Genomic DNA, 16732 nt, shown 5'->3' with positions numbered 1-16732 from the left:
GGACACAGTTAAACTCCACAAATATCTACTTTACAGTACTTTATGTTCTTATAATAAGTTATAAAACGAAGTCTCCAGATTTGTGTTAGAGGATTGTGCTTTTCTTTTAATCAACAATTGATAGTATTGCGTGTGTGTGTGTGTGTGGGGGGGGGGGGGGGGTTCTAAAGGAAAGAAAACTTCTCTTTAACCCAAACATGTCACAGAAAATTACACAGCATGATGGGGAAAAAACAACTCATCCAGGCTTGTGATGTATTAAAAAAAAGAACATTTGCATTACATGAAGCACAGATCAATACGATACAGATTGGACCTCCAAAATGGACTTAAAATCACACATTTCAATTTTTAATTTGTTTATATATCCCTGATTTGAAAGAAGTCCAGCAGTGTTGTGTTGTGAAATTCTGTTTTACGCACCAGGATAACAAGAGGACACGTGCTGTTGAAAGCTTTCAGGCTAAAATAAAAGTACAACACCAAATGTGTCCAAACACAGCAGACTGAAATTCAGACAACAGCAACACAAAGGAAACAGAAGACGGAGTCACTAAACCGGACTAATTCGGTTTTTACAGTCTAGTGCAGGTACACGTCTCTTTACTCATTTCATGATGAAATGCACAGCTAAGGATTGTGCTTTGCATTTTCAGAAGCAGTTTTCCTTCATTTTTTTATTTTGAAAACTAAAATATTGTTTTAAAGACATTGAAAAATATAGTTTGACACTGGTACATCAATCCCTCTGTTTTTAACCATTTGCATGACTCATGATCTCTGAAATAATTTGGACTTTTCACCCCCAAAAGAACACATTAAAAATATATTACAAAAATGTGCTAACCTACCATCAAAACAGTACCATACATTGAAGATATATATATATTAGTAGGATTATTTCCAGCAAAAGAGGATGAATCAGTAGTTGAACTTAAAGCTATCAAAAACCTTCCTGGCTCAGTTAGACATTGAAGGGTTAATCACATTAATCTGCCACAAATACTGAAGGAAACACCATTCAGAAAATCTTTTCCTGATTATTATGGTACTCTTATAAGAAGTCATTTCTTTTGTTTTGCCTTGACAAAAAGTTGTCAATTTTCATGTGCAGCATGTGTGCTATACCAAAAATGAGGCAGTACACTTGAAGTTTACTTTAAACCTAAAATGTTCCAATTTAGTCTGAAGAAGTATTCGGTCAGTAAACTTCCTACACTACACACTCTATAGTAGACTTACTTTATCTATACTCAAGTATATTTATTCAAATAAACTTCAAGTGTCCAACTTTTTGCTAATGGGTTGGAAAGCAGTTGTCAAATAGCACCGACAATGACAGCCATCATTGCAACATCACATCTGTAGGACTGGAGATTTTAAAAACTGGATAAATTAGAAATGTCATTAATTTCTGTGAGACTTAGAAAAAAATGCATTTTAACCCCTAACTCCACTGTTCTGGTTAAAAAAATAATAAATCAAATGAGATAAAATACTGGAACACCAATTAGTCTTTTGCAGCGTTTCCTGGTCCAAATGGGTTTAAACACTTTGTAAATATCCAGCCATCTTCTGAGACAACACTGAGCCACAACCTGGCTTTGATTGAAAAGTTCAAGGCAAGCTGAATATCAACCTCTGACTCATTAAACACTCCTCTATGAGATTTTTACAAATGTATTTAATGTTGCACTCTATTCACATTAAGGATGTTTACCTATGAAGTGCTACTGATTAACATAATTTAACAAATGAAATAAAGATGGCAACTTAATCTGCATAATATAGTTCCTTGTAATACTTTTTCGGGTGTACTTCTTGTCCAAGCCTGCTTTGATTACTTGTGTTTTTAATGGTTCTACAACAAAAATTCATAAATTACATCTGGTTTTAATTGGCTCTTTTTGCTCAATTTTTATGTATAATACCTTATTTTAGATTAAGTTACTTCAGTGAGCATTGTGGGTTTTTCTAGAGCACTGACAATATGGTCCAGGTGTGGAGGTGGCTCCTGAGTTCACCTGCTCCTTCTCTGTAAACGTCTAAACCCAGAACTTAACAATCAGAACCTTTCAAATGTATTTCTAAGAACATTTTAGAAATCTTTCCTTTGATTGCATCATTACAATATTGCAGTTTACCATCCTTTTCGCCTGCTAACCTTAAGTTAAGTGTGACTTTGTTTTCACAATGTTGTGGGATTAAAAAACATAAAAACCAACTGTGCAGAAAAAGAAGGGATTTATCATAAGAACCTGCTTTTCTTTTCTTCATCTGGCCCAGGCAGAAAGAATTTTTGTTAGCATTTCAAATGAACACCCACCACAATAAGATAAAAAAATCCTTACAAACTGAACAAATGATGGTCCTTCATGGTGGAAAACGTAACTTTGGCACACTGAATGAGGAAAGCTGACAGAGGAGGTAAGCCTGCAGCTTGTATGACAGTGTTTGGGTTGGGGGGGCTGTGCACTCATAGCCCTTTGTTGAAGTACACTCTCTCCACTCCGGGGTGATTGGACCGGATTTTCTCCTGCAGCTCCGGCTCCAGGCGGCTGACTGACATGGAGCTGGAGGGGGTGAAGACAAATCAAGAGTTAGGCTGTGAAGCTCTGAGAGGAAAAAAACAAAACCAAAGAAGAAGTCTCGTTCATTTAGCTGAAAGATGATAGGACCCTTTGAGCCAGAGTGTTACTGGGTCTGGTTTCCAGTGTTTCACTAACCTCTTCTGTGGGAACAATGCGCAGCACAGAGGAGTGGCAAACACCAAACTGAAAAAGAAAACACACTTTTGAGAGTCAACTCTGACAACAGCGTTTGAAAGGAGACACAATCCCAGCTTGAACCACTTGGCAGCAAGTCCCAATCCTGTTATTTTTTAACTAAATAATGAATCACATGAGAAAGAGTCACACTAAGGTTATAAGGTGGGGGGGGGGGGGGCATTCAGACAATGTGCAGGGGAAAAATAATAATGCCTGTGTATTGCAAATGTAGTCCGTCAGAATGTATTTACAATGATTGCAACGACCTTGATTCATTTCCTAAAACCGCCTTCAAACATTCTTACAGTCTCAGAATACTTATAGGCTTGTTTTAAATAAAAAATGGCCACACATGAAGGAACCGGTCTTCATTTTTAAAGCTTTTGATTGTTTTTTTGTCACCTGAGCCTCTTAGCCCACAGTTACAGTGTTACAAGGACAGACTGCTGCCTTAAAGTCATTTATACAGAATGTATTCAAACACTGCATTCCTTTCGGGATCACTGAGAGCCCAGGTCCTGAGCACAAAGCCACCAGAATCCAAGCTGTTCCATTTTTTTCTTTACTAATCATCGAACTGCCTACCTTTCATCTCAAACACACGTCTGATCCTCGCTTAATATACATGTGTGTAGTAGTTCTACCTGTGCTCTGCCAGTATTTTCACCCTAAGATTTATTTGTGCATGTTTGCATTGTGTGCCACGTCATGGGGTGTATGTGTGAATGGGGGGTGGGGGGCAAAGGGGTGGGTTGGTTTTCATTTTTTCAGTTTTTTGTATTTTGTTATCTGTTTGTGTTTAATTGTAAAGTACTTTGAGCTGTGACACATAAAAAACACTTTTTTATAAATAAAGCTTGATCGATTGAATAATTGATTTGTATCAAATTTGATACATTGCATTGTCATGATCCAAACTTTCCCTAAATCCCATTGTTCATAACTTCCTTTTCCTTTCAGCTTTTCCCTTCAGGGGTCACCACAGAGAATCAGTTTCCTCCATCTAACCCCGTCTTCTGCATCCTCTAATACCAGCTACCTTTATGTCTTTGGAACAACTTGTTTTATGTTTTCTGCCCCATAAAAAAAACATTCCACTAGGGGCAGTTGAAGAGATTTTCCTGATCAGTTCAAAATGGCTGCTTTCATGAAATCTCAAGTAAAGTTTTGCTCATTTTCTCAGTTTTATGGAGAGAAAAAAATTATCTGTTGACTCCTTGCTGTATTTTAAAAATGCTAATTTTGTTGAGAATTACATTTTATAATACAGTCGTACCATGTTAAAATATGTGGATCAAATTTGAGACAGTGGAAAAATAAGGTGTCAATTTTTTTACACTCCAATCATCTTTTGATCTATTTTTAAAGAGCTCCCAGTGGTCTTTTAATTCTGATTATGCATTTTTTTGTTTTGTAGTAATTTGCCTCTGAGTTATGGATGGGAATGTTGTCGTGGAGTAAGCCTGCCCTAAAATCCCATCATCCCTTCATCTCCTCACAACCCCATCAAACAAAAATGGCGAGGAATATTGGAGCTATCCAGCAGAACAGTTTTAATCCAGATGCTATCTTGGGATGAGGACAACAAAGGTGTACAAGTGGATGCATCTGAATGGCCTGGGGTGTTTTCTACGTCACAAGGACGTTTTTTTACAACAGCTTTTTTTTTGCCTGCTCCTGATTCACGATCAGAATGAAGAAATACTCAGAAATACAATTTAAGCTTAATTTTGTTTATACACATCCTCCATCATCAGAAAAATCTCAGAAGAACATTTTCAAAACACTAAAAACACTATTTTTAATCGGAATGGGTCTTTAATACCGATTGTGCCTTTTCACTTGATCGGAATGATTTGCTACAAGAAGTTAATGTGAAGCAGGAAGAGCGAAAAGGGAGTTTATCGGGTCAGCCATCTCTGACAACTCACCAGAATCCCACCAGACTGACTTGAATAGGTGCACTCATCCATGGGAACCTCTGAAAAGACCAAGCAAAAGGAGGGATGAGGGACACAAAAGCAGCGGTGAACTCCCATACTAGAGTGGCCTCAGCACTTTTCTTTCCTCATGTCTGATAATTAAAGAGAGCAAACTAGTTCCAAACTTATAGTAAGTCAAGTCCGTCATCTCCTCTTTTCTACTGGTTGTGTTTAATGCTTACCTTTAAAAAAGCCTTCTTTTCCAGGTGGTTCATTAAAAACGGCGGGATAGCTGAGGAGCCATTGAGGAAACATGGTTTTACCAAGCATGCAGCTTAGAAAATGTATCTTTTGAACCTGCTGTCAGAAAGGGAGAACTATGACTAATGAAATAGATGAAAAAAGATTTTTTTTAGATTTGTATACCCATTCCTGGAGAAGCCATGAGGATCCTGGAGACCACCACCTGTGAGATGGCCTGCTGTGCTGCTTTTGTTGACTCTCCTAGCCTGTTGTCATTTTCGTCTGTGATGGGAATGCCATGTTGAAGCTCTCTGAAGGGAAGAAGTAAAGCTCAATTTTGGTGGAGCTAAACTCCTGCGTATGGACATTTAGGATTCTATAATGTCTGTTGATAAGAGTGAGAGATGCTTATTTGAGCATATGGCCTTTGTTGAAGCAATAAGCTCAAAAACTGGTATAAAAATACATGGATGGATAAAGTGAACTAAAGGGTTGATTGTTTGCTGCTTTACTCCAATTTATAGTAAACACCAGCAAAATACTGTCAGAATGTGAAACACAACATACAACACAACAACACACTCATGAATAGTCAAAACAACATAGAAACAGTGATGTGCAGCAGGACTGTTAATTTTGTGGTTTACTGTATACAAATCTCAGCTATTTGAAAAATCCTGCTGCTCCGCTGCACTAAATAGCAATAAAAATAGCTAAAGGGTTAGGTTTCTTTTATAGTATTTTATTGTTTAGTGTTTTTATTATTATATTTTGTTTACTTGCATAGCCATTTGGATGTTTTGGCTTATTTATAAGTACTTTATAAGTAAATCTGAGTGATTGATCATATCTGCTGGAAACTGGAGAAAAAAAGACTATTTTTTTCCTTCAGTGAAATGTTTGTATGAACACGCAGAGCAAATAAGAAGTACTTTAGTGAAAGCCGCTCCTTACCTTTGTCTCATTAGTGGGATATTGATACAGTTAGCAGCAGCTACAGCAGCAAATGGAACAAATCTTCCAATCAGAGGTGAAATATGCTAAGAGAAGAGAAGTGCTTTAGTATCCACCGCTGTAACAGCAAAAAGGGTTATATTTCTATATTCATATACAGGACATGAATGAGCATGGATCGTGAACCACAACAGCAGCATAAGAATATGATTATTTGCATGACATCCATGCAAAGCTAGCTTCCTGTAATGACACTACTGCGTTAAGGTTTCATGCTTTTTAGTGAGATATAGGCTGAGGTTAGATGGGCTACTACCTTTGTTAGTGCATTTAGTCCTAGAGCGGTGGCCACTGCCCCCGTGGTGGCAGACACATACGCTGTGCCAAGCTGGCTGCAAAACACAGGAGCGCAACGGTCACGTCACGTTAAAGACTGTCTCCCGCAGACATTGAAGGGTTAATTCTGAAAGTGTGTCTGAGGTGCATTTTCAGTCTCACTTGACTGTTATTGGAGCGTCGCCGCTCCTGTTGGTATAGTTGACTATTGCATTGAAAGACTGATTGATCCACTGCCAGAACAGAACAGCGGGAGTCGTCCTGCAAGAAAGAAAGACATTTTTAGCAATCACGTTCAGTTTATAAACATGAAAAACTGACACAACGTGGAGAAATGCAATCATAATTCTGAATTTACTCTTTAAAAAAATAGCTGTGAACGCAAACCAGCTCAATACACTTCAATACAAACAATTAATTTCTTTTAGATTATTTGTTATAAAAGTCAAAGGGTGGAAGTTTCAAAAAAACATCGTACTTATAAAATGTCATCATGCATCCAGTGATGGTCATGTTCATAGGAACTTGTGCGGACATGCGACCGATCAGGATCATCTTCTCTCCGGTGTCGGGATGGAAAGCAGAGTCAAAAACATACTTCGCTCTCCACAGTTCGTCTTCTGTCAGCCCTGGAGAAACATTCCCTTCCCTGCAGAAGAAGACACCCGACATGGACATTCATGTTTGAACATAAATGAATGTATTTGATGGTTCCTTTACAGACCTGTAGTCGGTGATGACTTTGTGTGCATGTGTTAGTTGTTCGTTAGTCAGTAAGATGTTCCTGGGGTCTGTGACGGTGAAGAAGTGTTTGGCTCGCCCTATAAACGTGCTCTGGTCCCACCGTGGTTCCTTGATGTTTATGGAAGTTGATAGCTCTGCAGCCATGTTTGTCTGGGGAGGGGGGGGGGGGGGGGGGGGGGGGGATCATAGGTTAGCACCCCAGCTGTGTGCATCCATGCATTGCATTGACTTAAACAGACTTTTGCCAAAACCTAGAACTTCCCATCAGAACCCAATTCGGAGAATACTCAGGAATGACAATGCCCCTTTCTCTCCTGCCATGCCACTGATTCACCGTAATGTTGCTATGGTGATGGCCTGACCTGACACTTGGGCTGTCAAGCAACAAATTACAAAGCCCTACTTTGGGACAACGCCAACCTCAGAATAAAGACGACGTTGAAGAAATTCAAATTCATAGTAAAAATAAGTAAAATTTTAGTTTATAAATTCTCCATGTGATGAAAAAAGGTCATTAAAAGTTGCACTTTTTCCAGCCTTAAATCAAACCACACATAATGCATTAAAAAAGACCTACAAGTATCAGCAAGAAACACAATCCTTCTTCCTAAATTGCATGTTTTGTTTTTACATTTTGTTCCAGCTGTAGTCAGTGCATGAACATGCAGCTGCAGGAATCTCCACAGGCAGCTGCACCAAAGATGGCTGCTGGATTGACAACAAACCAGACAACTGTTCTTTTCTGAAACCTGTGCAGTACAGACAGCGGGCTGCCTCTTTAACAGGTATCAAACTCGGCGGGGTTTTCTCGCGATCAACATGAAACACCTTCGTTTCTGAGCGAGAGAGAAGCATAGCTGCTCTGCGCAAAACGCTGCCAGGCACGCGCGCTAAAAGCGCGAGCAAATATCACGAATAAAATGCAAAAATCATTTGGGACATAAAAGAAAAATGGACTTTGAACCGATTTGGCCTTTGATCCAAAAACCTGAGCTGCTTTTCGCTCCCACTCTCAGCCAAACCACGGCAGCCTGCGTGGCAACACGTTCACCTCCAAATTCAAAGTCCTTTTAGTCAAATACATTTTAACAGTAGAACAAAAAATGCTACTGTTTATTATTATAATTTTTATTATTGATTGTCAACATGTGTGACTGGAGAAATATGTTGTCTGTGTCTCCATGAAAAGCATGCAGAGTGTGACTGGAACCGCTTTTGTCCAACCCGAGGTAAACCAGTCAGATCTGGACGGTACCTAAAGGTGTCTCCACATCTGGTAAAAAAAATACAATTAAAAATCAAACACAAAACGATCATGTACGAAAACAACTTAATTTTCTACGCGATCCTTATTAGAGGTTAATTAGGAACAACATCTGTGCAACTGTGCCGTCCAAGTATCAATCAAGGAGCTTCAGGAGAGAAAGTCGTTATTCCCACGATTTCCGGGACACTAAAATAGTATATTGTATCTTTGAACCTAAATAGGAGGATGTTTCCCCCCCACTATATACTCACAGCGCTGTAGGCTCCGAGAGTCCGCGGAAAGAGTCCCTGACAGGCTGCAGACAGCTAATTTTTCATTTAACAGCATGAAAACAGCCCGAGGCCACACACGGCTACATCCGCCTGGCAAGAACCTTTTTGACAAAATAAAAGCCCGTCTTCCGTTTGCATGTAAAATAAATTATTATACTGCCCAAACGTGGCATAATTTTAGCCCCTTTTTAACAACTGAATGTTCATTTGTTAGATAAGAACCCCGAACCTAAAAAAATGTCTGAAGTGAGAAATGCATTTCATCTTCAAGTCACAAGTGCGAAGATTGAGGTCAAATCACAAAATTATTTTAGATTTCTCATCAATTCTAATTTTTGATGGGAAATTATTAACATGTTGTTTCATATACTGTCTACTAGTTTCGTTACAGTGATATAACGTTGCCCTAAAGAACAGAAATTTTGACATTTTAAAATTGTGCTTTTATTTTTTGAGGTGAACTGGGCCCCACTTCCGCCCTCCCGAATGCACTACTGTGAATTTGATGTGCAGACAGTTAATTATTGATGTCTTAATAAACTTAAACTTTTGAGTATTTTCACTTGTGCCAGGTTAATATCTACACATGGACTCCTATAACTACCAATTTTTTTTCTATTCAAGGAGTACATTAAAGAAAAGGTCGTATTACCAATATCTATAGGATTATTGCAAAATAACTCATTACAAAACCTCAAACAAAACCTGTTAACACTTTAAAAAATGTCATTGAAAACTTTTAGAGTTTTAGGAATAGGATTTTATTTGACAACGTTTCAAACTACTTCTAAGCCTCTTATCAAAGTTGTTCACTAAGTCTGTATTTGTCTCCATCTAGTGATAAGACAAGGGACAAGACAGAGGATCGATTTATTCCATAATTGTACTAAAGTAAAGTACGTATAATACAGTGTAAAAAAGGGGAGGGGGTGGAATTAGTAGCGACAACAGGGTATTAACAGAGGTCACGAGAAAACAAAAAAATGTGCAGAGGCAATGACTAGTTTGGTCTTTCACAATCAATTTACTCATGTGAACTCTTGATCATCAGTTAAAAATAGAAAACACACACAAGAATGCAACATATTTAAACTAAAGTAAAAGGTCAGATACTCATTTTATTGACGTTTGCTCAAAGCTTTTAAACAATTACATGTTCTTCTCCCTTTTACTCAAATATTTAGTCATGTTTCCTAAATGGCAGACTTGATGTCTTATCTGTAAAGTGTCCTCAGCATTACACTTCTGTTAAAAAATGTTTTTTTCCCTAGCATGGGAAGCAGAAAGTCAAAAAGGTATTATAAGGAAAATCTTAAAACAAGTAAAAAATGAGGGCTTGGTTTAAAAAAAAAAGGCATGTGTCTTTTAAACTGAAATGTTTAGTTGTTTGCACAATGTAAACTTTTATCCTCAATAAAGACATTTACGTATGGTTTAATAAAGTATTAATGTTTCTGAATTAATATGGTTTACAATTTTAAACACATGGTAGAGCTGTATTTCGGCTTACTTGTATAAATGCGCCTGTCAAAAAATAACCCACTAATAAACTACAGTTCCCACAAAAAGCTTCTTTTCTGATGCACATGCGCAGTTTTTTGGTCTACCTTGGACAGCTGTAGGAGAAAATGGCAGCGTTCATGCTAGGACAGCAGGTACGACATTCGAAACTAAACGCATATTTTAAAGCTTTTTACTCGCTAAACTCAAGGCTTTATTGGGAATTAAGCGTTTGGTAACATTTATTTTTAGTTTAGTTGACTAAAAGATAGCACTAAATGTTGAAAAAGAAAGCAGTCGATCCGTTGCTCTTGAATGACTGCTAACCTGTTAGCCTAGCTAGCTTCGTTTGTCGTGCGACGAATGCGGATTTTGTGCATCAACGTTTACTTTATTTTGCGTTTTGAATGAAGCTATTATTTTTGTTTGTTTGTTTGTTTGTAGGCTCGCCAGCTCAGCACATCTGTGATCAGACCTGTTGCAAAGCTGGTTAGGGTAAGTGCCGACACTCCTCCTTGGTGTTTTACCAATCATTCGTGAATAGTTCGGGTTCTTCATTTGACCTGGTTAATGTATATTCTCTTTCAGCCTCCCATCCAGATCTATGGAGTGGAGGGCCGCTATGCCACTGCTTTGTTCTCTGCCGCCAGCAAGCAGAACAAACTGGACCAAGTTGAACAGGAGTTGGGGAAAGTGTCTGTGAGTTCAGACAAATATTTGTAATGACAAATGTCTGGATCTGATGTATTTTTTTGTAGTGCCTCAAGACAGCATTGTTTGTGAATTGGTGGCTCTCAAAAAACTGATTTGTGTTTAAGATTTACTTTAAGATTGAATGGATTTAAATGTGATGTGCATTTTTAAAATGTCTAATTTGTCAAAATATCAACGTTTGGCGTGTCTAATTTTTTTTTTCAGGTCCTGATCAAGGACCCCAAGACGGCTGGTATTGTATTGAACCCACATGTCAAGCGCAGCATCAAACAGAAAGTCTTCAGTGATTCTCTTGCAAAGGCTAAGCTCTCCCCTTTAACTGTCAATCTCATCAGTAAGTATTCATTGAGGATGAATGGATTGTTTCTTATTTTTTCATTAAGACAATAATAAAACAAAGACATATCAACCAGCCTAAATTGCAGGAATGTTGCATAATGCCATGGTGAAACTTTGTATTTTAATGATTAAAATCTCACCGTATTGGATACAAGCAATAGATGTAGAAGTATAAAGGACCAGTTATTGGAAACATTTCCTCTCACTAAATATGTTAAGTTTATGTGAGTTTTTGCTGTTGTAAAGTTTGGAAAAAAATATTTAAGAAACCATATGATATATTTTTGCTTAGACAAATATTCAGACTCAATTTTCTTTGTGAAATAAGAACATTTGTGTTGTTTGTATGCTCTGCATCCTGTTTTGTGTTACTGCTATTGTAAAAGTGCCCAATTCCAAGTCTCAAGGGGCTTTTCTAGGCCCTTTTTTCTCTCTACGTTTTCCTACTTGGTATTAGCTAAACATTTAGAATCCAGACTGTTGGCTCTAGTTAAAGCTAGGGTAACAAAATGAGACTTAGGACACTGTCTTTTAAAGACTGGGGTTGATATGGCATATTGACTGTAGACATTTAGCTAAATATTAAATGGTCAAATTAGAGACAGGTTTACTAGAGTGTCACTTTATTTTGCAAATTAGACAGAAAGTTGTTTACGACAAAAAACTGAAGCCGAGTAGTTTCACAACTTTTGGTGTTAAACTATTACTTGAAAATTAAAGTTTGGATTAACTTGGATTTCAATGATTATTTGAGTTTAACTACAGCTTCATTTATGCAGTTATAAAGTTTTAAACCAACATCTGGGTTTAAAAATTGCTAAAATTACCTGATCAGGACTTTAAAGACAACACATATTAGGATATGTCAACAAATTTTCTAAAGCTCTTCTAGACTTCATATCACTTTTGTTATTATGTCATTACTTATAGATGTTGTCATTTTGGTCCATGACCCTGTAGAGCAGGGGTGGGCAAACTACGGCCCACATGATGGATTTGTTCCGCCTCCATGATTGGTCCTGCCCACTGAACAATATCAGAGACCCATGTTTTTTTTTTTTTTTATCTGGCCACATGATCAAGACCCGCATAGAACGTGACATTTTATTCCCCCCCCCTCTGTGCTCCAACCTGAAACCCTCTAAAATCCCTGTCAAACAGAACAGAAGACAGTCCTTTCTGCGGCGCAGTTCACCTTTCCCGGATCAGCTCATTCTTTTAGTTAGATGGTAGATGACTATATTAATCCCACTATGGGGAAGTTCCTTTATCTGGCAGCAAAACGACATTCAGAAATGATCTATATAATTTAACATAAAAAAATCAGATCTTTGTTTTCATTCTAAGATCCTGGCCCTAATTTCTATGAAGGTTTGAGAATTTAAACAGTGAAGTGTGAAAATGTTCATGTCTGTCGGATAAAAGTGTGTTTAGGCAGTGAGTTTTACTGCCATAAAACTTCTGTAAATAATCAGACTCTGTGGATTTCACCGATCACAGGTGGTTTTTTAGAACTCAACTCCAGCAATAAACAAGGAAACTCTGTACTGGTGAAAAGGTAACGCAGATATATGCGTAGCTGCAGCAGAAGACATAGAAATTTGCGTTTTTCATTATTACTGGATGAGAAACAGACGCGCCGTGACGCAGCGCAGCTGCTCAGTTTTAGCGCAAACTGTGAGACGTTTGAGGAGCTGCAGCCCTCAAAGTCTCAGCGGGCGAAGATGGGAGAGGATCCACTATTTGTTTTTTCTTTTTAATAAATCTGTATATTTTTTCCCGACTTTTTGTCTTTGAAAATCAGTTATTTGGTCATTTTTGATTTCATAAATAGTGTTATTTATTTTATTGAAAGGATAATGAATCAGTAAAACTATATTATGGGGCTTTAAAATAAAATAAAAATAAAAGAAGTTTAAAGTTTTAAAAGACTCATTGTGGCCCTCACAAGAAAAGGTTTGTGGACTCTGCTCTAGCATCCATGTGGTGTTTGAAGATTTGTTGTTTTTCATTCTTCCAATCATTCAAACACCACAAGAACGCACCATTTCTCTAAGTTTTACACGAGGTACATCAAGCCGTTGGTGCAATTGGCTGTAAAATGAGAACAAAAGTTTTAACCTAAAAACTCTAAAAGGCTCTGTTTTAAAATATAAATTTCAATCCAAATGTTTTCATCCAGATTCCATGTTATTTCTTTCTCACTCCATGCATCTGCTCCTGGTCAGGCCCTTCTATCCAAATTTACAACCCTATGTGGCCCGCGAGCCAAAATAATTGCCCCCCCTGCTGTAGAGGGACGCCACAGTAGTGTCAAACACAAGGACACCAAAGATCCCTCCAAATGTCAGGCATACAGTCCGATCTTTTCAAGCACAGCCACAAATTCCCACATCGCCAATCAGACACGTATTCTGACACTGGCCAAGGTTGAGAACATTTTGAAAAGAAGTGTCTGATGCCATCGAAGCGTTTGTGTTACATTTACCGGTAGATGGTTGAACTCCGACCTTTCAGCCTACGGTATGTAGATTTGAAAAGTAAAACGGACAAAGCAGTTGAACAGTTTACACGCTCTCTTAGACTATAGACACTTATACAACAACAGGTGGAGACCCACAATGAAGCAATTGGTTTAGCACCAAACTCCTAAATGCACAAACACGCACAAGCTTGTGTTTTTCCCCATCTCTTAGATGTAAAACATTTTTTGTTTTTTTTACTTTGTTTCGCAGTGAAACAAAAAAGGAATAAGTGATTGTTAGTCACTGTAAAGAAGCAATCCAAATTTTTAGGCCATGTTAATTTAAAGTGTTTTTTATTTATATATTTTAGTTTGGGAGGAAAACATGATAAAGAGACAAATAAAGGAAGAAATTACTTACCGGTATATCTTTCAAGTGTGATGTATAGTTTATAGTATCCACTCTTGTCTTTAATTTGCACATTTGGTTTTTCCAGACTAATAGGACTATTTTTAATTTTTGTCCAGATGTTTTGGCTGATAATGGTCGTCTTACTCTAACTGCCGATGTTATTGGAGCCTTTGGCAAGATGATGAGTGCTCACCGTGGAGAGGTCCTCTGTTCAGTCACTACTGCTCAGGTATGAAATGTTGAAGTTCTTGCAATTAACTCAATAGTTTGATCACTTTTTGCTTCAGATCAATACCTGTATACTTTTTTACGTTTTTCAGCCTCTCGATGAAGCTAATCTGGCTGACCTGAAAGTGGCTCTTAAAGGTTTTCTACAGAAGGGAGAGACTATCAAGCTGGAAACAAAGGTACAGCAAGTGTGATTTAAACTATCTAGTGGTTGCATTTCCATTAATTTAGCTAAAGTGGTAACATTTAAGTTTAAAAGTAATTGACTCAATTGATGATTCTACTGTTATTTTTTCTTCTCACAGACAGACTCGTCCATTCTGGGTGGCATGATCATCAGTATTGGAGACAAGTACGTGGACATGTCAACTAAGACAAAGATCCAGAAGTTGACTCGGCTGATCAGGGAGACTTAAGTCCTGTGGACTCCACTTTGCGATGAAGACCATTGGGGGGAAACGCCGAGAAACAAATATTACTACTTGTCCTAGCCCTGCGATTACTCCATCAATCCAATGTCTGTTCTTAAATTGATATACATGTTAATAAAAACTTCAAAAAATGATTTGTTTAAGTCAGTGATTTTTTATTTTTAAGAACAGTTAAAGACTCCAGAAAAGTATGAATATCTTCCGAGGACTTTAAAAATGATTAATTTGACAAAATATTTGCTTGAAATGTTTCCACGGGGCCCTCGGTTCCTGGAAGCATTCTTGCGCATGCGTCGTTGGTTCTCATCGTTTCATTAGATTTTTTTTCTTCCTCACTAAATATGGCTGCCTCTCATCGCATCTTCTTCGTAAAGGATTAGATGGACGTGACATTAAGGCAAAAATCGATGTGCTGATACAAACAACACTCATAGACGCCAAAACGCACTTTATACAACGGACTTACAGAAATGTTTTGGCTTATAAAGAGGGTAGTGCACGCTAGTCGAAATTAACCCTTTCCATCCAGTGTAGCATCCAGCAGCTTTCTTCTGACTGAGGTAAGACTTGGTCGTTTCATGTCTGTAAGCACCTTTATCCTTAGCCCTTTGTTTTTAAGAGCTTCCTAGTATTGCCAACAAAAATATTCTAATTGCCTATCTTTCTTTTGCAGTCAAAAATATATGCTAGCTCCCTTAGCAGTGTGCTACTATAACATGCTTATTGTGCGCGCGTGACCTTTTAGCTAACATCTGTTTCTCTTCTTTGGGACAGAAGACGATGCATCAGGTGAGCAGCAGCAGCAGCAGTGACCTCTGTATGAGTGTTGCTAGCCTGGCAGAGAACTGTCACACAGCCAGCCCCTTTGATTTATGTAGCACACCGTCCAGCAAGTTCTTCACCTCTCCTGCAAACCCTGCTCTACAGCTATCTCTTGCCAGCCTTGCCCCTCTGCCTCATGGGATGCACAAAGCCATGGCTTGTCATTTTCAAGACACCCAGACAGACTTCCAGGCACAGGCAATGAGAATCAGGGCTAGTGAGGTCTCGGTGCCTGAGGGATCATCTAGGAAAAAGGAGGGAATAGTCAAATCAGGGAGGAGAGGGAGACCATCAGGAACCACAAAGTTGGCAGGGTATCGCACAAGCACAGGACGCCCAATTGGAACGACTCGGGCAGCTGGATTCAAAACCAGCCCTGGAAGACCCCTCGGGACCACCAAAGCCGCTGGGTATAAAGTCAGCCCCGGCAGGCCTCCCGGTAGCATCAAGAGTCTAGCTCGCCTGAGGAAGTTAGAGTTTGGCCGTAACAGCGCCAAAACGCTTGACTTGAACAACTGCAGCGTTCCCAAGGAACTGGACTTGACAAGCTGTGACCTTCCTCCTTTTTCATACACCATGATGGAGAAGAGGGTTCTCTGTGAGCCGAGTAGCAAAGCGGACAAACCCAGTGAATAGATGGGCTCATGTGCATGATGACGCATCTGGAAGCTGTATGAAATGCTGGCAGTTTTCCTTGAGATCATCTTATCTTTACTGTTTTTTTTTTTTTTGCCATTCCTGAGTTAAAGCAAATTTATAAACAATCACACACATCACTCATTAAAATCATGTTTTATAAAATTGTATTTATTACTTAGTGGATTTTTTAAACCATATTTCTTCCAATATCGATACTTGTCTAATACTTCTTTTGGACTTTTCTAAGTTTATCTGACCAGTGTCATCTGCATTGTCCTGAACATAAATATCTTACTGTTGCTGTCCTGTTGTTTTTTTCCCCTGTTACCTAACATGCACCTTACTTTGTGATATATTTGAGCATCTTACCTGTCACCTGTAAACCAGTATAGTTTGTAGCACATTACTTGTTATTTTCTGCACTTAGTTCATGTTTCTGAAAAGGCCTGTTTTCATGCTCAAACTCACTTGATTCACCAGTTAAAGTATGTGTTCATTAAATATTCAATTTTAAAAAATAAATTGTGACGCGTTGTATTTGGATGTTTATAAAAACCATATGTTCTCCACGTGGACACCAGGGGGCGCATATCTCCAAACAATAGAACTTGCTTTGTAAAAAAAAACCATTAGATTTTTCAATAAAAATCGTATTTCAGCGTTTATTGTGTTTCTGT

At 38.3% G+C, this 16732-nt stretch overlaps 3 protein-coding genes across 4 annotated transcripts; 2 read left to right on the top strand and 1 right to left on the bottom strand.

The window, feature by feature from the left end:
- Positions 1–79: 79 nt before the first annotated feature.
- Positions 80–8629, bottom strand: LOC101164654 (sideroflexin-1). Its single transcript, XM_004073332.5, has 11 exons — positions 8486–8629; positions 6948–7117; positions 6702–6872; positions 6386–6484; positions 6204–6279; positions 5888–5973; positions 5117–5244; positions 4933–4982; positions 4700–4749; positions 2727–2774; positions 80–2573 (listed from the first exon to the last, which is right to left on the bottom strand). Exons 2-11 carry the CDS (start codon positions 7109–7111, stop codon positions 2477–2479), a joined length of 969 nt encoding a protein of 322 aa, XP_004073380.1. The 5' UTR covers positions 7112–7117; positions 8486–8629; the 3' UTR covers positions 80–2476.
- A 1427-nt stretch (positions 8630–10056) lies between these two features.
- Positions 10057–14728, top strand: atp5po (ATP synthase peripheral stalk subunit OSCP). The gene is made up of 7 exons (XM_004073331.5): positions 10057–10161; positions 10451–10501; positions 10595–10705; positions 10925–11054; positions 14052–14164; positions 14256–14342; positions 14469–14728. Exons 1-7 carry the CDS (start codon positions 10135–10137, stop codon positions 14577–14579), a joined length of 630 nt encoding a protein of 209 aa, XP_004073379.1. The 5' UTR covers positions 10057–10134; the 3' UTR covers positions 14580–14728.
- Positions 14729–14967: 239 nt separating this feature from the next.
- Positions 14968–16577, top strand: LOC105354916 (uncharacterized). Of its 2 annotated transcripts, none has more exons than XM_020706646.3 (2): positions 14968–15154; positions 15372–16577. In XM_020706646.3, exon 2 carries the CDS (start codon positions 15375–15377, stop codon positions 16050–16052), a length of 678 nt encoding a protein of 225 aa, XP_020562305.1. In that variant the 5' UTR covers positions 14968–15154; positions 15372–15374; the 3' UTR covers positions 16053–16577. The 2 variants fall into 2 exon arrangements, with proteins under 2 accessions (XP_020562305.1, XP_011478578.1); XM_011480276.4 differs by having other exon boundaries at positions 14979–15154; positions 15369–16577.
- The last annotated feature ends 155 nt before the right edge of the window (positions 16578–16732 follow it).

This window comes from Oryzias latipes, chromosome 10 (assembly GCF_053564925.1).
Source record: "Oryzias latipes strain Hd-rR chromosome 10, Olatipes_Hd-rR_3.1".
NCBI lineage: Eukaryota > Metazoa > Chordata > Actinopteri > Beloniformes > Adrianichthyidae > Oryzias > Oryzias latipes.
The sequence above is the reverse complement of the archived record's forward strand: the minus strand, read 5'-3'. Positions and strand labels throughout refer to the sequence as shown.

Excerpts from the sequence above, each read along its gene's own strand:
- atp5po (XM_004073331.5), top strand. The coding sequence starts at position 10,135 with ATGGCAGCGTTCATGCTAGGACAGCAG. Across the intron at positions 10,502-10,594 it reads CTGTTGCAAAGCTGGTTAGG|CCTCCCATCCAGATCTATGG; the intron begins GTAAGTGCCGAC and ends ATTCTCTTTCAG. Across the intron at positions 14,343-14,468 it reads CTATCAAGCTGGAAACAAAG|ACAGACTCGTCCATTCTGGG; the intron begins GTACAGCAAGTG and ends TTCTTCTCACAG.
- LOC101164654 (XM_004073332.5), bottom strand. The coding sequence starts at position 7,111 with ATGGCTGCAGAGCTATCAACTTCCATAAACATCAAGGAACCACGGTGG. Across the intron at positions 6,873-6,947 it reads AAAGTCATCACCGACTACAG|GGAAGGGAATGTTTCTCCAG; the intron begins GTCTGTAAAGGA and ends CTTCTTCTGCAG. Across the intron at positions 5,974-6,203 it reads GACTAAATGCACTAACAAAG|CATATTTCACCTCTGATTGG; the intron begins GTAGTAGCCCAT and ends CTCTTCTCTTAG.
- LOC105354916 (XM_020706646.3), top strand. The coding sequence starts at position 15,375 with ATGCATCAGGTGAGCAGCAGCAGCAGCAGTGACCTCTGTATGAGTGTT.